Genomic DNA, 20538 nt, shown 5'->3' with positions numbered 1-20538 from the left:
AAAATAGAAAATGGATTAGTTTAGATTTATGTTTCCCTTACCCGCCTGGTAGAGCTTCAGATCATTGTGAGGATATAACAGTGTGGGAGAATTTGTCCATAAATTTAGAAGACTTTCCCGTGTCTCACATGTTAAGCAAAGAAACAGATGAAATATTTCATTATTTCCCCAAACACAAAAAGATATACATAAAAAATAATATACCGTATTTGCTCGATTATAAGACGACCCTGATTATAAGACGACCCCCCAAAATCTGAATATTAACTTAGGAAAAAAAGAAAAAGCCTGAATATAAGACGACCCTAAAGAAAAAAAGTTTACCAGTAAATGTTAATTCATGTAAACTATTTTTTTTAATAAAAGCTATGATTAAGAAAAATATTTTTTTTTTGTTTTTATTTCTTGTATTTTCCAACCTGTCCCCCAGTTACGCACATCTGCCCCCAGGCTTGCCACACCAATATGGCACTGTGGCCCATGATATGCCTTTTAACCCTCTATATGCCACTGTGCCCCATGGTATGCCTTTTGACCCCCTATGTGCCACTCTGCCTCCAGAAATGCCTTATACCCCTATATCCCATTCTGGCATTTAGGGGGTTAAAATGCATATTATGGGGCAGAGTGGCATATAGGGAGGTATAAGGCATTCCAGGAAGCAGAGTGGCATTAAGGGAGTTAAAAGGCATTATATAGAGCACTCTGCCTCCAGAAATGCCTTATACCCCTATATGCCACTCTGGCATTTAGGGGGTTAAAAGGCATATTATGGGGCAGAGTGGCATATAGGGAGGTATAAGGCATTTCAGGAGGCAGAGTGCACTATTAAATGCCCCCTTAACGCCACTCTCCCTCCTGAAATGCCTTATACCTCCCTATATGCCACTCTGCCCCATAATATGCCTTTTAACCCCCTAAGTGCCAGAGTGGCATATAGGGGTGTAAGGCATTCCAGAAATGCCCTACACACACACACACACACACACACACACACACACACACACACACACACTTACTTACTTACCGGTGCTTCCAATTTCCTGCTGTATTGCCGGGGCAGCGGGTTGACGTCTCATTCCGCGGCAGCCGGAAGGAGGTGGAGTTGGCAGCGGGGGTTTGTATGCGTCCGTCGCAAATACCTTCCCCGGCTGTCAGAGATCAGGAACTCTGGAACTCTGGTCTCTGACAGTCGGGGAAGGTATTTGCGACGGACGCATACAAACCCCCGCTGCCAACTTCACCTCCGGAAGCACCGGTAAGTGTGTGTGGGGGGGGGGGGCGACGACAGGAGGATCCAGGTCCCCTGCAGCGGTGCGGGGGATCTGGATCTTAGTCTCCTAATCAGGCCTCTATTTGAGGTCTGATTAGAAGACGACCCCGATTATAAGACGAGGGGTATTTTTCAGAGCATTTGCTCTGAAAAAAACCTCGTCTTATAATCGAGCAAATACGGTATATAGAAAATAAAATATATAGAATCCCATAATATGCATACCAAAAACTACTATTCTGACGTTATCTGTAGTTAAAAAAAAATCCATATATATATATATATATATATATATATATATTAAGACTTAGAATAAAACACTTTGAATAAAAAAAAGAAGACCACTTTGGGCTTCACAACATTGTTTTAGCCTAAAAACAGATGCTGTGCGGTCTCTGATATTTCCATAAACCAAGCATATTTTGTTTGTTAAATTGACACATTCCAGCTGCTTTTATTTTACAAAATAAACTGCAAACGCTAACGAATTGTTTGCCTAATGAATAAATAACGAATTCTTCAGAAAACGATAATAGTATTTTTACAGAAACAAAGTGAGTGGTCTGAACGGCTTTAAATTCCGGTCTAAAATAATCAATAAATTAACATTTCATTTGTCCGTTATTATTATTATAACAAGATTGGACGTATAATTAGGAGCAGAGAGTACAAAGCTGACAGAACAAAAAAAGGTTTTCAAGAAAACCACCCATTTGCATCCTAGAATTTTTTCTTATACCCATAATATGTCCATATTAACATATTTTGGTTTTACTCAATATCTGAATTCTACGGCAGAAAAAAAGCATTATTAATATTAGCTATAATTCATTTTAACATTTGAAAGTAATTCATTGTTGCTTATTTGTAATTCAAAAATTCAATAAAAATTCATTACAACTCTAAAAGGTAAAATTTATACTCTGTGCTTGCTTATAGATTTCAACCAGGCTATCGGGAACTCCTCTGCATGGAAATAGTGAGGTATTAATGGCGGGTGCCATCCTATATCTGATTTAATGCACTAAATGTATTAACAGAGAAATGTAGAATTATTACTACCAACACACAGCGTTTAGGCCTATGGTGGCTTCATCAGGACGCCATTATGGTGCTGCTCACAAGGAAGGCGCCTCTCCCTAGGGCAGACGTATGTTCCATACTTCCTCTAGGGAAGGTTGACAGGATATGACATCATATATCAATGTTCTGCTCACTGCACAAATGAGCAAATCACATAGAGTTGTGCTGGAGCACAGATATCTGCTTCCATGTGGGCCATTCCATTTTGGTGCCCCCCGACCCCCCCAACCTAATCCCTTCATTGCATATTTTAATTCTAAAACAAATTTCGTACAATGTATTCTGATCTTCGCAGTACCAACATTCTTCCTAGCATTGAACTATTGTCTAAATGAAATGACAGTATATTGGCAAGTTCACCGGCGGCTTTAATTAAACTCAGAAGAATCAGATGTTGTGCGTCCTTCCTGTCAGTCAATGATGCTCCTGGGAACATAATGTGATAAAATCTTGGAAATCTTGGCATTCTCTGCCGGTAGTAGAAGACTCTTTTGGGTTTTTTCTATTTTTAATTGTAAAGGGTTTACTGTTCTTTAGTGTTAGACATAAACGAGAGAGGCAGCGTCATTTTTTACTATTAGTCTCCAGTATTTGACACCAACGATATTTCCGCTATCAGTCCTGGTCTGCTTTTGTCTTTAGCAGCACACAGCGTTTAAACCTAAAGTGGCTTCATGATCTCTCAGTTCCTGACAACCACATTCACGAAAAGAGCCTTTAATCAGGTTAATTAGTAATTATTATAATTAGTTGTAATGTAATCAAGGCATTAAATAATTAATAAAAAGTGTGAAAAATGAAGTTTTTCATTCAATTCTATAAACCCAATTATATTGGGCTCAAATATATATTATATTTAGAGGGGCATCAGACTTAATTAATTAAAACACTTAATAGTATAAAACCATTTATTACCATTACAAGCACAATCAGGCATGCACATCAATTGAATTTTGCAATTAATAAAAATATATCTATATATTTATTGTATAATTTACCATTATTTACTATGTTTTTCCACTTTTTTATGGAATAAATTAATTTATTTGCATTAAATGCTTCACTATTTCAGAGCCTTGTAATGGAGCTTTGCTGGTGTTACTGCTTAATACCCACAAATCTCTCATATCCCAAAGGATGCTTGCAGCTTAAAATAAATGAACAATTACATTTATAATAAATAAATAATGGACAGCCCTACCAGCACTACTTTAAAAAAATTGATACCATTTTTTAATAGTTGGTTTTGTATATATCGAATTACTTATAATACCGTGCGCCATGTATTGAGCAGGTTTAATTAGGTTAGTAAAATATTTCATTTTAGGGGACTTATTCATGTTTTTATCTATTTATTCATAATACATTGTTTCGCAGAGTCAGGTATTGATTACCGTGTGTTAATGTCTTCCCATTAAACTGTATGTGCTTGATTTAGGTTTAGGTTAAAGCCTTATTGGATTTGGAAACCTACATTGGGTAGGGACCTCCGTACTTCTTCATTCTCAGATTCCCAAAGGCGGATTTTATTTAAAGAAATAGACTAATTCACAATATATATATATATATATATATATATATATATATATCAATATATATATATATATATATATATATCAGAATGGAAGGCCAGACCATCACCAAGCTATGAGTACATTACTCCAACGACCCCAACAGTTGTATCAGAACTTTGTAACATGGAAACATGTGCCTTCTGTGAATCAGACAGAAGCTGGGGTAGCCCAACCTATTTTCTCCTAAATGTATCTCAGAACTTGAAAGAAATATCTACACCTCTTAGTTTCAAAAGGCAAATTCTCCCCCTCTTATAGACATAAGTGGCCTTCAATAACCAGAGCCCTTGACACCGATCAGATATTTCCATCAGAAGCTCAACCTTTTCTTTTCCGTCAAGCACGCTCAAGACCAATAAAAAAAAACCTCATGTTTCTGAAGAAAATTGTTTTTTTGTTAAATGTCCCTCAACAAACACTCCATAATCCTTTCTACTAATTACAAAAAGCATTCCAAGGCCACTAAACATACCTGTAAGCAATCATTTAATAAAAGGGTCAAGCAAGGACAAACAGATGCATTAACATTTTCTGAGTCTAGACTTCCACAACGAACTCGGTGGATTTTTTTTTTCACTATACAGCCACTTCTGGTGAGTTTGAGAGATAAAATAAACATTAGCAGAGGTGAATAAAAATGTTGGTGCTTTAATGATGTCAAATAGAGTTTCTTAAAAGGAGCAAAGCATGGATATATTCCTAATGGTCTGAGAGAAGACTGACTCTTTATTCTTTATTCAAAGGTAATATCTTTTATTGGACCAACAGAAAACCTCGCTTCTTCAGATGGAAACAAGAGGTCTGTGAAGAAGAGACCTCAGCGCTTTTGAGACTCTACATTTTTTTCTTTGTTAAGTGAATAAAATGTATCCAGTGAACAAAAATACTAAGTTATGATGCATGAATTTATAAATTCATCAATCAGTGCTTGTGTTTGAATACTTGAAGACCAAGCTGTGAACTTGTACGTGGCGCAAAGTTTTATGACTTGATGGCTGACTAAAGAACCATTAGACTCCAAATGTGCTTTTTAGGGTGCAGGGATGAGGAGGAGGAGGTCTACATGATAACGAGAACCTGCGTTGCAAAATCATTGGAAGTCAAAGTTAGAATATTCGCTTGCAGAAGATGAGGGTTTGGTGTATGACGCCAGCTGTAAAGTAATAGAATCCAACAGCGATGACTATTCATTCGAACCTTTGAAACAGAATATTATTCCCCCTAATAGCTTCAGCACTAAATAAAAGGTAAAACAGGATAAATGCATTTGGTGTTTTTATTTAGTAAATCACTTGCCAAAAATTGTACACGGCGCCGGTGAGTAATATTCTCTGAGTAATTACCTTCGCTTTCAAGAGCGCTGTCACGCAGCACCGGCGCACATTTGAATGATGATCCTACAAAGTTATTACCTTAATGCAAGTAAATTATACCGGGACTGAAACCACTGTCCACTAGATGTTATTGTCCTTGTACAAATATCGATTTGCCCTTCCGGGAAATGAGTTCAGGGTTTTCTTGTGGTGTTTAATGTCATCTCTTGAATGTACTTCAAATTTTAAGTACAAGGAAAGAGGCTGTTCAGAAGGACAGATTTATAATAATTATTATTATTATTATTATTAATAATAATAATTTGCACATATATAAACACATGTTCACAAGTTAACCGAGAGTATAACATTTAATACGGTGCAAAAGTTCTAGGCATGTGTGAAAAAATGCTGTAAAGTAAGAATGTTTTTCAAAATAGACATGTTCTGGTATTACATGAAGAGAGTGGCAGTGGTGTAACTACGGGGGTCACTTGTTCCTGTCTCCTTGTGCCACTTCAACATTGTTCAATCTGCTATCTTGAATTGTCTGCATCTCCACGGACATAACCCGGCAGGAACTTCTTCAATCTGGGGAGAGTAAGTTACCGAAACTACCGTCATTCAGCCCTAACTTGAACCCTTACTTCCGGCATTTTGGCGAAGTTCCCGTCAGAAGATGCGGACGCAGATATAAGATTGAAGATTGTAGATTGAAGATAGAGAAGAGAAGATAAAAGATAGAAGAAGAATACGTGGAAATGGAAGTGGTTGTCAGAAGCAGAAGTGGTTGGCGGAGAAGGTAGGGAAACATTTAGAGAGTCAGAGTGAATTAATTTGTCCTAATTGTTTTTTTGGTCTATTTTCACTTCTACTGGGCAGCACAGGGAGCCACAGACGCATTTTACAAATCGTCAAATCTTTCTGAGGCTTGCATTAGATCCACGACTGTGCCCCTTGTATGTGTCCAGCCAGTGGCCACACACAAATGGCGGTAAAGGTAGGTATGCGGTGCCATCAGCCACCAGCCCACTGGTCACTTGCACGGTTTGCCAAATGACTGTTCCGAGCCTGTTACATACTTACATTAATGAGATGTTTTTCTAATCTCCTGGACCAATGAATTATTCAGTATACTGGACCAGCTGAACCACTCTTCATTGAGAAACCTGCTAACGATTAGTGAAGTCAATGAGTTGAAACCACCACACTTAAGCCAACTCTACCTTCAGTGAATAAACCCATCAAAGTGATATCTCAGATGTTGGGGAGCAGATCCATATGAAGTACTTGTTGGAACCATGATCTACCTTAACAGACCTTACAGTTTCTGCGTATAAAGACTTTCAAGAACTTCTAAAGCTCGCACAAGTGACAGATATTAATTAGACAGTAAAGTGTTTTCTATCCTGTTCCATCACTGTGAGTTCATTGAAGTCTATTTTGCAACCTCCAAGGTGCAGTGGATTTGCCTCGTGGAAAAAATCGAATTGATAATTGCTTTCACGAGTTGGCCCTTGGCCCACAGACACATAGTTACTCTTCTCACTTCACTGTTTGTGCTCTGTATTGTGTTACAAGATCCTCTATAAAGATCCTGTTCACTAAGAAGAAAAATTGCTTTAAACGTAGGCATTGCTTTTATTTGGTTTTACATGGACGAGACGCGGCCTTTACTTAAAATACCCCTGAAAAAGCAATCAAGTCCATATGCTGAAGAGTTTCCTCTTTATCAGGGGAAATTATACAATCTTGGATTGCGCAGGATTTTCCAATCAGTTTTTCTAACCAAGAGATGGGCTGATAGATCTGACGAGACGTCTGCAGACTGCCAATCAGTGCATCACAACGAGAAAGTAATCACTAACTTCAAAGCGGGGTTAGAGAACGCGCAGCACATTAGAGTCACTAATCCCCTGGTATTCGGCAATATGTTGCACATTACTCGGGAGCCTACAATGTATTAAGATTATGTTTACATAAGGAGGAACAAAGCAACCTTTATTCTGCCACACAAAACGAATACAAAAAAGGGTCGTTTATGAATGATTATTTTTTTGAACATTAGCTAACTGTTGAATACTCAAAAAAATGGTAAATGGTAAAGCAATACAAATATCAATTAACAAAAAGAAAAAAGAGGCTCTTAGCCGAAACGTTGAGGGTTTGTCCCATTTTCTATATGCCGTTGTCTCTATTCTGTAAGATTTTTTGCTATTTTGATTGTGTATCTTGTTTTGTATTTGCATTTAAATGATCGGTCTACTGAGACCTGTATGCAATTGTTGACTTACTTTGACAATATTGGTTTTGGTAGGTATATATTTGGAATAAAATGTATATTTTGCATATTTTTTATGGTTGTGCTGCTCATCTTTTGTTATTAAAAACTAAAAACCAGCCTGAAGCTTTTTTCTGTAAAGGGCTATGTTGAAGAAGGCATGTGTAAATGGGCCCAGGGGAACTATTGCCCCTAAAAATAAAAAATAATAATAATATTTTTTGATATTTTCATCAATGTATTGATAAAACATGTATTTATGGTAATGCAGTTAAAGTAGGCGACCATGGTGATTCCACTAGTCATTGTCTCTTCAACTATTGTCTCCTCAACAGTACAGAGAGATCTTAGGAGACCAGACAACGGCCGGAAAAGGTAAACGAGCAGGTAGGCAAGGTGGAGACGACTTGAGCACATACAGGGCTTCATTCGAAGTGAAAGGGTGAAAATAAATGAGCCAGAAACTAAACAATTTGTCCCAAATGAATTTGGGCCTCATGCACAAGTCTAATGTATAGTTTTATATTCTGTATGCTCGTTTTAAACAGAGTCCTTTTAACTCCACGACAGAGCAGCGCTTTCCTTTTTAGTTGGTACCAATCTTTTTTAAAATGTATACGATTGCAAGAAAAAATACATAAATAAAAACGAATAGGAAGTCCGTTAGAACCATTCCTTTTATAAATGACAGAAGATATTTTTAAACTCCGTGTTTTCTCAATTCATGTGTAATTTGAATAATTATTTCCCTTTCCCGGGGTACTGCTACATCAAAGCCTCTTTCAAACACAATGTGATAAGAGTCTGCTATTACTTGAAGCACTTCTTGGCCAAGGAAAGGACATATGTGTTTTGTGCTGTGTGCTTGTTTTTAATTTTTCTCAATTAATAATTGCAGCCGGGGTGAAATGCACAGCTTATTACCCAAGCGGAAAACAAAAACACAACGTGTTACCATGCCCAGTTCTTACAAAGAAATATCTGGCTTTCCTCCCAAACACTGCAGGAAGTAATTACACTCAACAGTCATTCTCGGTCAAGATAGCTTGACTTCACGGGCATATAATTATGGTCTTTAGATTTAAAGCTCTTCTAGAATATGTTCCAAAGGACAAAAATGAAAGTATCAGCAAATGAAACATTGGTCAAAATAATTACATTTTTTTATGGGTTTACCATTTTTTTTAAAGCTATTTGCAACACTTACCATAATAGTAATTTTGGGTAGAACAGGCATAATTTAACCCCTTTTCCAAGAGACCTGAAAAGTGGTGGTTGTATTATACCTGAATAAAAAATGTATTTATGCTGCATGATCTCTTCATGTAAGAAATTGTGGAGCATTAACCCCTTGTGTCACCTGTCCCCACAAGTAAAAATAAGATTATTCTTTATTTATAATCTTCAATTGCACAAATCAAAGAAAAGTCAAAGGTGCTGCCACCTGGGGTCACCCAGATGATACGCTAAAAAACACACACAATAAAAAATTATTTTATTATATTTACATTTTTAATACATTGATTATAAGTAATATTTTAGGTCACACTTACACTTACAAGTGACAATATAGAAAGAAAAGGAAACACCTCCACAGGGGGGTAAATAGTATAAATAATATATAAATACCCTACAGACTTACAAGTGATCTGATTGCTACATATATAACCACATAGTGTTTGTTCACATATTTATTTTATTTATTAACCGCGTTTAACCTAACACATTGTTATCTGATCAATGATTAATGAATCTTTAAGGTACTGATCATTGAGCAGTCTCGCTGATTATCAGCCAAAGACCTAATCTGGCAGGTATATATTTACACTTACAGGTTTTTTATTTTTCCTACAAATTTGAGTGTTAAATAATACCTGCATATTAGACACAGGAGATTTCACAGTAATTGAAATACAAATATCTACAAATAACTTTTTCTGTTTACAAGTACACCACCCCGTTGCAACTCTTCTATTATTCTATTTCTTCTATCATTTTCCTAATTTAAGATATTTATCTAATAAGTAATGACAATTGCATCATGGAGGATCTTAGTGTCCTGTGCATGAATAATCTCACCCACCCTGCATGCCTGTCCTAATAATTGGTGATTTAGTGGAAAGCAGATGGGTTAGGTGGTCCTCGATTTACCAAATGGTTCGTATGTCTCCCAAACTATATGTTTCTATGCTTTTCATAATCGAAAACTCTTAGTAACATTTCCTGGCAGTTGTTCTATAAAGAGACAGAGCTACCGTAGGAACCTGCATAACCTATATCTAATTTCTTGTAGAAGATCATGCTTTGAGCCTCACTGAAGCCACTTGTGTTGACTTTGCTTTGGAGAAAAGGCTCAGTTAATAGACAGATGCCCTGATCATGCGGATCTTTTCCAAAATACAACATAAATGTTTAATATCAAACCATATGGGACAGTGAACCCCTATAGATTATATACTTTGTGATTAATGTTATTTCCTGAACAGTGGATATACATTCTATTCTATTCCAAGTCTTCTCGTGCTTATGAGGAAAAGCCTTGCAATGTTTGTTTGTTGGAGAAATTCTATATTTAAAAAAGGCATAGTTTTTCCCTAAAACTGCAATACTTTCACAAAAGATAAGCACAATGGGCCCTAAGGATTCATTGAAACAAAAGGGCCTGGGATACTCTGGGTTGCTCTGATTTGAGATTTTAAGTCACTGGCCGAAACCTTTTCTTTCTTTTTTTTTACCTGCAGTTCCACTTGTAGCCACCAGGTAGAGTAACAAGAACGTCGGGCTGCATTTACACCCTGGTTGTATTCTTGCTGTGCTTCTTTCAAGCAGCCCATTTGTATAGGGCAGGGCAGGATTGTGTGCATTGCTGCCTTTGCCACAGATAGCCAAATGGTTTGTGACACTTTTTTACCGGGCCTTGAGCGGGTACCAGTCACACCCTGCTACCTCAGGTCTTGTCTAAAAGAAAATATTCCCCTCATCCCTCTTCATCAATTGTTTTTTACACCCAAATCTGCTCAGAATGATCGTACGGCGTATTTCTATGAGAAGTTTACGGAACATAATTTCTTTGAATTAAGTGAGAACTGTAATCAAAGTAGAGCTATTATTGGACGATACCTCTCTCATTAATATTTAGTAGGCAAACGTCCATATCCTGCGGTAAACCATCTATTAGGGAAAGAGCTGTGGAAATAAAACTATGTTAACATTTTCATTAGTCATATATCGGACAAGATGGATTATCCCTGGCTCCAGCTGTTCTAAAACAATTCTAACAGTTTAAGCTTTAATTTTTTTTTATTTAAAAAAGAAATAATTCTTTGCTGCTTACATAATGACCACAATGGCATATTCTGGCCTAGGCCCATGTCCTATTTTGATGCCACTACGCAATGGGTCAACTAAAAGGGAGAGCACCGATCTCCCCAACCAGCCCATTAACCCTATGGAGGGCTATGCGGTGTTGGCTGCGTGTTGGCTACGCGGTGTAACTTCTTCCTCCACAGAACCAAAATTTAAATAACTAATTGAATAATAAAATTAGATTGAGGAATTTATTCTTAATAAAGCTTTTCACAGCTTCGTAACTTCACAGCGGAAACAAGACCACAAATATTAGACTTTAAACCCCATTTGTCTCGTCACAGACACACACACGCTAAACATTGTTTCTCCTGGGATATAATGATTTCGCAACATCTTTCCTGGCCTTGATTCAGTGGAAAGAACAATAGCAAGAGCTATCAATTTTGTCTTTCTATAAACGAAACATAGCGATGGAACGCTAGGCCCTACAAGGACAGACACGTTACAGTGATTTGCACGAAGGCGGCCAGGTTTCATTGTTAACACTCTTAGGAGCTGTTACGTGGACAATGCAGAAACCATGGTTATGTCTGGAACGTAGCGATTGAGAATAAAAAAAATAACTTTTACAGGGTAGTAGATACATGGAATATTATCCCAGTTAATGTAGCACGGGCAAACACCGTTAATGGATTGTAGAAAGCTGGGGATGTGCATACGGCTATCTCTGAGAATTAAAAAAGCATTAAGAAAGGAAGATTGGATGGACCTAATGGTTCTTTTCGTCTTAGAATGCTTAGCCATAGCAGCACAAGTTCTAGGTGATTTAGGGCATGTCGACTAACTGCTGCGCGCTTGGAGAAAAGTGTAATATAAATAGCACAGAGCACAGATCCATACTGTCTGTTCCACATCAAACACATCATTATTTTATTTTAACTACAGGGGTAATCATTAAAATGTAATCATCCTGAGATCTCTTTGTAACAATGAATTAGAAAGAAAGGCTGGAAAAAAAAAAAAAAAAAAAAGAAACTGGGTTATGTTGCATTTTTTATTTTTTCTTCCATGAGATCAATCACTACCATTAGCATTTTTGTAATGAAAAGCTGCAGAATGTTAAGCCGGTTGGCTATGGGACTCAATGACCCGAAAAAACCGAGCTTAGCCGGTACTGCCCATTTAAAATGTAATTTGTATAAAAATAAATGTGATTACAGTATGGTGAACAGATTGTCCAGAAAACAGTCAATTTCATTCCGTCTGAAAGTGAATTATTTTTTAGAGTATGGGAATTTGGTGCAAAAGCACCATTAGTGTAATTGCTAAAATAAATGCGTCTGCAGCCGCGAGTAAATTTATAAACAAATTATTTTATGCAATAATTTGCTTTGGTCGCCAGAGCAGCACGATAACTATATTTCTCCATCGGCAATTGATAGCATTTCTCCGCGATGATACTTTCTCTATTTCTAGTGCCTGGAAAAAAAAAATCCATAGTAAATAATGCTCTAGCAAAGCTTGGCATGCTCCTTCACTTAAATGACTACAACTCCTATTATCCTCCAGCAGTGACCTTTTTTAAAAAGGTGTTTGCGTATTTCAGTGTTATTTATGCCTCTAATTAAATTCATTGATTGCTTCAATGTCCCGTTGTATTTAGTGGAAGCCAACCAACTATAAGTTTGAACACATTTATCTTTAGCGGTACGGCATACATTTTTACATTTTTGTTCCGCCACAAATTATTTTGTAATTTAAACCCCAAAAATTAAGCCACAAAATTGCACAAATTCTATCCTTTTCGTCAGGGGCAGATTAACTCACAGAGGGTCCATCTCCAGCCCCATCAAATTCCACAAATGGAATGGCACCAGTGCCCCTTGGTTTGTGGAATTTAATTTGATCCACAATTCAGAAATATGAAAGAATACTAAGCTGTCAGCATCATTGACCGCTATGTCATCTTACCAATAGACCGAGAAAAAAAAAGCATGTTTTCAAGAAGTTCCAAGTTGGCGAGGCTGTTTAAGCAACTGTTGGTTATTTAATCGCAACCAGATATATTATAGTTCAGCCAATATTTTATTCCAAAATAAGAAAAGCCACTATTATTAAGAGACTTGCATATTAATGGCCATTGTATCATAAGTTTCATTAAGCAGAGCACCATAAGACAACACCCAAATCTGAATACAACAGCACCATTGTATAATGTCAGATGCCATAATATAAAGGAGTATTAAGTAAATTGTTACCCGCCATTGAAAACCAATTAAATGTAACCACAAAGTTATAAGACGATTGGCAGACCATCCATAAATTTCAAGCCACTCTATCTCAATTTACAGGACCCTCGTGCAGTATATGTTACCAATGATTGCTGTTGATTTACTACAAATTTACATTTTTGATATATTAGAACAATTTCGTAAAATTGCGTAACTTGGCACAATTCTGCCACTTCAAAGTGAAATAGTCTTGCAGGAGTGTTACAACCAGTAATTGAAGCTGTGAGATCCAGCGCAACACACATGTCCGCTCGTATTCCTTTTTATTCGGATAACTGTCTATTCCAACCAAAGCCTGTGTTGGAAATCATTTTTTTTCGGGTCCCAGAACAGCAGATGTAACTCAAAAAAAATTCAATAGTTCAGGACAAAGCCAGGACAGCAAAGTATAAATAACATTTCCAATATAATTCTTTAGCCATATTTCATGCATGATGGAAATAACTGCAGCATTCCTTTAACGCAAAAAGTCCTTCACGTCTCTCAGGTACAATAGGACAAGTAAAAGAATAGAAGCGTTATGGTAGAACTCATTTGAAATAATTGTTCGGCGAGTGAAAATGTATGGGTAAAGGAGCATTTGTATTGGCAATGGTCAAGGGGTGCCTGATACCTGGCCTCAAAGGAAATAAGACCTCTGACCAGCGTAGCTAATGCTGTCGACCCTTCTTCTACCGGCCATTGAGTTCCCTCATCATCCATGTATGAATGTGGTGGTTGTCCCCTTTCTCCCCTACTGGGTGTAATTCCTACCCTATAAACCAGCCATTCAAACCTCATCCCTGAATGGGAGAAATGTAACCAAAAAAACATTTAAGTCTCTTGTGTTGCAAGTTTATATCGTCTAATGAAACAATGTTGCTGCACAGCCAATGTCATGAACACACTGAATAAATGGTTAATATCTTCCGATTACAGTGCATAGTGTATACAACCATCCATTGTAGAAGCAAGTATTGGGTCAACTGGGTCTTAACGAAACATTGTGATGCACAAGGGGCCAGACGTGCTTCAGGTTAAGAAATATGGTGGAACGTTAACGCCATCGAAGTAATGATCTCATTAAAAAAAGGGTGCACCAAGAGCCCGATAATGTTTGTCATTCCCTCGTTAGAGAGTAAATTGTAGCAGTTTAATTAGTGTGTCTTTTAATAGCACCGGTTTATTATGTAGCCACAGGAGACTAGCATGTGGAATATACAATTACTCAATCTATAGACATCATACACAGAGCCATGAGATGGGTCGTATAGTAACTATATTACGGGTTTTATCACCAAATTAGAGGGGAGATACAAGAGATAGGCGTGAAATGCGGAGGAAGTTTAATCTTACAACAAAGAAGAATAATCTTACGGAAATGCAGAATATTTATTATCGTGGAAGTTGGACTCCATTGAGTAAAATTGGAATATGTGACACAAAAGACATTATTACGAGATGTAACTGTTCTTTGTGTCCCTCTTGTGTATAGCAGATGGGGGGTGAGAAATCCCTTTACAGGGCTGCTTTTGTAAACTATTGCTTTAATAGAATAATAATAGTAATAATAATAATAGTAATAATAAAAGCAAGTGTTTCACATATTTTTATATGGGTCTGTTCAAATCATGGGGTGGATGTTCCTTTAGAAAATCCGCAGATTACCAAAACATAGCAATGGTAATTAATTATATGTGAGAGACAGCATGAGATCTTAAGCTTGGGAATCCTGTCTTGGAAAAAGGTTGTAATTAAAGCGTATTTGATAGTTCTCTGCTCTGTTGATTGGGTTATATTCGCTTGGGGCGGATTAATGTGATATTTTTGAAGAGAGTAACACTTTTGGTATTGCTTATAATCTAAATATGAGTATGAGAACCGTCATCAGAACATGACTCTTCCCCAACTGCTCTACAATGTTGTTCTACTTTCTTCCCGTTTCATACTCGGAAATTTGCCACATGAAATTTGGGATGTTCCTGCGTCTAGGGTAGTTTTGGACCTCTGGGAATATCCCCAGAGAAGGCTAGACAAAAGTTGTCCCTTCATGCTTGTTAGTCAATCAATATCCAAGAAGAAAAACCTTCTGGGGCAAACCTTGACCTTAGATGAAGTTATCCGCGCAGATACTAGTATAACAAGATAGAAGGGATACGGAAAGACTCTTTCACCTGGATATTCGGACGCAGCAGTGCCTGAGCTTCTAGTAAAATCCATGGCTTGAATGGCAAGTTGAACACCTCTGTATTAGATACGTTCTAATGAGGTCAATCCTTTGGGCATTAATCATTAGTTTGTCAGTTTTGGACAATTCTTGGACTCATTCTGTTCTTGACTTGGCAATGAAGCCAATTAAATGATTAATGGAAGTCACAGCAGAAGAACGCTCCCATTATTTGAGCCTGAGAAAATATTTATTTCATTTATAAACACAAAAAAGTATTAAACTGAATTTGTGAAATGCAAATTATTGGCTTAAGCTTTTTACTTCAGTGTGTGGTGACACTGAAATATCAGCAAAATTTCAGCAAAATATTTTATATATATGTAATCTTTTTTTTTCTATTTCTGGGTAATAAGTATACATATAGGGCCATGGCGTAACGTTGTGTTTGTGCGTATTGGAAAAGGTTAATGTATATAAAACACCTTGAATAACCATCACTGGGCCAAGAAGACTCAAAGATCTAAGGTCAGTAGGTGTCAAAAACCTTTAGTTTCAGTCTAATACGTAATTACCATGATAGTAATTAAATGACTGTAGTATTAATAACGGATGATGACTTTTGACATTCAAAGGAGGAATCTTCCAGAAAAGGCTTCTATTATGTACAGAAATATATTTAGAAGCACACTGTACTGAAGTCTATTGGTCTATTTATGAAGTTATTCGTATTCACTTCTATTAATATCCTTTGCTAAAAGAATATGTTTAATCGCAGAATATTCTAATAAAGCCTAGGGTACATCGAATGGGGCAAATGGGCATTCCAATGCTAACGCATATTCAGGAACCATGATTGGAAAAAAGTTGATATAATAAACTGTGATAAAGATAAGACTGTTACATATTGGGCAATGTTCTGCTGGAAGAACCTTGGGTCCTGTCATTCATGTGGATGTTACGTTGATGGCATTGGCCTCTTTCAGCGGGATAATGCACCCGGCCACAAAGCAAAAATGGTTCAGGAATGGTTTGAGGAACACAACGAGTTCAAGGTGTCGACTTGGCCTCCAAGTGCCCCAGATCTCAATCCAATGGAGCATCTGCGGCATGTGCTGGACAAATAAGTCCGATCCATGGAGGCCGCACCTCGTGACTTACAGGACTTAAAGGAACTGCTGCTAACTTCTCGGTGACGGATACCACAGCACAGCTTCAGAGGTCAAGTGGAGTCCATGCCTCGACGGGTCAGGGCTGTTTTGGTTGTAAAAGGGAGACCTACAGATATTAGGCAGGTGGTCAGAATGTTATGGCACTGTTATTTCTCATTTTAGGGGAAAGCTGGTTCAGCAGCCCTATTAAAGAAGTAGGTCCAGTAGAGAAAATGAATAAGTTATCGGTTATTATTTTGCCCGTGTGATTCAGAATGAAGAAACACAGTGTACAAAGTACGAAGCATAGGCAGTTTAATTAAATGTGTATTAAACAAGAAGCTAAAATGTGTACAGGTGATGATCCCATTTTAAGCGAGAAGACACATTAACTCAGGTAGAGGATTGTTTGAAGCATAGAGGAAGCCAATAAGGCATATAGAAAATTGAGGAGAAAATCACAAAATGTCATTATTGTCCAAAATACGCATTTTTTTAAGAGACAGTTCTGCTTAAGCAGGGGTCATTCTAATCATATAACGATCAATGTCACTACAAATCATTTAAGACGTAAGGTTTATCATTGAATGGCTGGTATAAAAATCACCTGAAAGAGAACAATTCTCTTAGCCGTCTGCTGTATTTAGAGATAAACCAGTATCTGAAGTCACTCGCTTGTACTGGGTTAGCGTGATCCAGGTAATTATAAAGACCACTTCGCTCCGGTTGCCCTACCGTCTGGGATTATGTCATGCGTTTGGCGTGTCCGTGTGTGTTTTAGGCTTAGGTGCTTTAGTCCCGAAGCCAATTCAAGAAATGCTATTCATTTTTCAGGCCACCTAGAAGCATAAAAGGTGCACAATTTCCAGAACGTTAACGTCACATTTAAGTTCCCTGACACTTTAGTTTTTTTTGTTGTTGATGTTATGTTTTAAGTGCTGGAGGGGAGTGAATAATATTTAAATATTTATAACTTCTTTATTTCACGATGTTAGTGTCTTCCAGCGGAACAATACAGACCGACAGCTGTGTGTAGTCAATTCATTCGTAACTGTCAGTAAATAGTAAAGTTAGATGTCCCGTCCTTTGCTAAGACGTCTAAAACACTCCAGCATCCAGGGTTTCTAAACAGCGATGATATAAGAAGTGGCGAAAGGGACTCTATTTGGCACTCTGTCCTTGGGGAGGAATTATTGGGTCTCATGGTCTAGGAGGGACAAATTCACTCCACCTCGTCCCACATAGAAGTGAAAGTAAAATAAAAGTGACAGTAAATTATTATTATTTATGTACAATGGGGACATCTCAGGCACTCTCTTTCACTTGGAGAGCTGGGCAGAAAGGCAACACGGAATATAAGTCTAACCAAATAATATTTTAGAGCTTCTTGATCCAAGGAGAAATCCGATTGCCTCTTGGAGTTAAGAAGGATTTTTTTTCCCCTGATGGCAGAATTCAAAGTAGCTTAATTAGGCTTTTGGATCAAGAATAGGAAGGTTAGGTAGAAGGGTTGAACTTGATGGACTTAGGTCTTTTTCAACCTTATGAACTATGTAACTATGTAACTATGTAACCAGTGAGAAGTGATGAGGCCTCATAGGGCTTGGGCTCAGTTACAGCTGCATCTTTGCTTCCACTGTCGATTCCAAATATTAATCCTTTACCTCATCACAAGGGTTCTATCGTAGTGACTCGTTAACTATTGCAAGCCAATGCTTATAATCATCCTAAATACATCACCTGTATTTAAGCAGGGATTTTAACTGATAGAGCAATGGGAGAGGCACCAAATGGAGTGATCAGGGATCATTAAATCAGAGTAAAATGAATACACACGATTCTGTGTGACCCTGAGACCCTGAGACCTTACGGCTGATGCAGATGAGATTCAGGGTCAAATTCTGAGAGGTGTAGCTACGTTGCTGCTACAAAAATGGGAAGCCATGTTAATCCTACTCCATCTTGTCATGGTTTGTACTGCTTGGACGTATCCACCAAGCAGAGGTATAGACAAGTCATTTATCTATAGAATAACCACACTTTCCTTTCAAACAACAGGTCTGTCCAGAAACCAGACTGTATGAAGAGTGTTACTGACATGAAGAATGCTTGTTAAAAGGGAAGCCTCGTCTCTATGGCACAATACTGATGATGTCATACAGTTGTATAGATCTGTCAGGCGGTGATAAATGTGGTGAAGTCACTACAGAAATTGGGTGAATATGTACCTGCTGGTAGAATTTACTGAGAAGGTGGTAGATTAGAGGAATAGTCACTTATAAGTGATAGGCACTAATATAGTGAGGGAATATAAACATGGATGGGGTCGGCATATGGCTCCTGAATCTAAGACGAGACCAAGGCTTGCGTCTTTACATCAGGAAATATCCACAGAATGCAGGAGCCGAAAGGTTCTGATCCGCTGTCAGATTCTATGCTGCCACGTCTAATCAAACATTAATCAATATTTAAATTAAATTAGTGCTGATGTACTAAGCAGAAAACTAATACCAAATTAGCACAAAGTTCTGTTGCCTTTTCCCCCCATAGCTATTTGTATGCATTACTAAGAAAAGTGTCAGTAAAAATGATATTAACTCATAACTAGGCTTTGTCAGAAGTTTGCCTTTGAATTGGTGACACGCGAACCAACAGCAAAGTATGCGGCCGCTGCGATCGTGGCACACTTTTATCTTCGTGAGATGCATGGAATGTTCTTAGAATGAACATTATCGTGTTCTTGTAACGAATCGTATAATGCCCAACCTGCCATTCCATGGGTTTCAGCAGATTATCAGGCACAGCATCCCCAAGTCACCCAGAGAACTATGAAAGCGGTTAGTTGACCATAGATCACGTGGACACGTTGGAGAAAGAATTGGAAACAGAATCGGAATCTACAGAGGAACCGGTGTGAGTGCAGGGGATAAAATAACTTGTAACAGACTAAATGTTCAAATAGCTAAAAGATCAAATGGTAAAATGTGTTTTACGAACCCTGTGATTTCTAAATCAAATGAGCCGGTTTGATTTCCTCCTTGTCCTTTTTTATTCAATGTCACATTTTCTATTCGTAAGATCTACTGAGAAAGCCGTCCTGTGCTTAGATAAACCAGCGCTTCTTCCACCACCCATTATTTTGACAGCACCCAACTATCCGCAAACCTCAAACTTTCTGAACCACAAAATTGGCAGCCGTTTCGTATTAGCCACCAAACTTCATGTGCCCCTTCCTTACATTCTAACTTTCCGAACTCCATAGGAGGATTTAAAAAAAAATAGTAATCTGCTGTGATCTGTAATAATTCAGATTTACATTTCTTAAGCTGTCGACTAGCATATTATTCTTGTGGAAGCGCCTTTTGAATATTTTTAGTGCCACAAGGCTACCCAACCTTTCAACTCGCAAAGGGTTAACATAATCAATTAAAAAAAAAAAGAAAAATTTTAGTTGTATTTTAATTTGAGTGATTGATTCCGAATCGATCAAATTAGAGCTCGTTATACTATAACAAATTTGAATTATATTGGCATGCACGGTAAATATGCACAGAATAATGGTGAAGGAATTTGTTGTCAAGGGATGCTGCAGTTTCTCCGAGGAATAAATAATATCTGTAGGGTTTCTGCCTTACCGGTGAGTTGGTCATAAGATCCATCGAGATCCCTTGAATCAGAAAGATTCTGTGTCCTACCTTTTCCTCTCATCTCGAGGCAGACGTGCTTAAAGAGATATCTATATCAAAAGTGACAGTCTTTTAACTCTTAAACCCCTGAAAAATCCTTGGCTTCTTCAGACCCTAAAAATAAACAAAAAAAAAAGGTAAAAAAAAATATATCTCCTATCCAACCGATTGTCACTCTTCCGTGAAAATTCCAAAATCCAGGATGAGAAAAAAAAAAATCATTAAAAAAAATAGATTTAAAAAAAAAAAATTCCTTCTTCAGGCTGCTAAGCTGTCAGCTCTTCTTGTCTCCACGAAAGAGCCTGAAACCCCTCACTAGCGCTCTGTTTATGTTTTCCTTTTGTGTGAGTGATCTTTCGCTTTTACTCTACGATCTGCTGTAGTCCGGTGATGGAGGCGGAGAGAGCCCCAGAATGGGGGGGAACGGAGTG

General features: G+C 37.6%; 1 protein-coding gene across 1 annotated transcript in view; it reads right to left on the bottom strand.

Moving 5' to 3' along the window:
• KCNIP2 (potassium voltage-gated channel interacting protein 2) overlaps positions 1-20266 on the bottom strand; it is a 170782-nt gene extending 150516 nt beyond the window's left edge. Inside the window, exon 1 of the mRNA XM_053449839.1 lies at positions 20057-20266. Coding sequence (XP_053305814.1) covers positions 20057-20129 — 73 coding nt within the window. The 5' untranslated portion in view covers positions 20130-20266. The remainder of the gene's footprint in view (positions 1-20056) is intronic.
• Between the last annotated feature and the right edge of the window lie 272 nt (positions 20267-20538).

This window comes from Spea bombifrons, chromosome 11, assembly GCF_027358695.1.
Source record: "Spea bombifrons isolate aSpeBom1 chromosome 11, aSpeBom1.2.pri, whole genome shotgun sequence".
NCBI lineage: Eukaryota > Metazoa > Chordata > Amphibia > Anura > Pelobatidae > Spea > Spea bombifrons.
The sequence above is the reverse complement of the archived record's forward strand: the minus strand, read 5'-3'. Positions and strand labels throughout refer to the sequence as shown.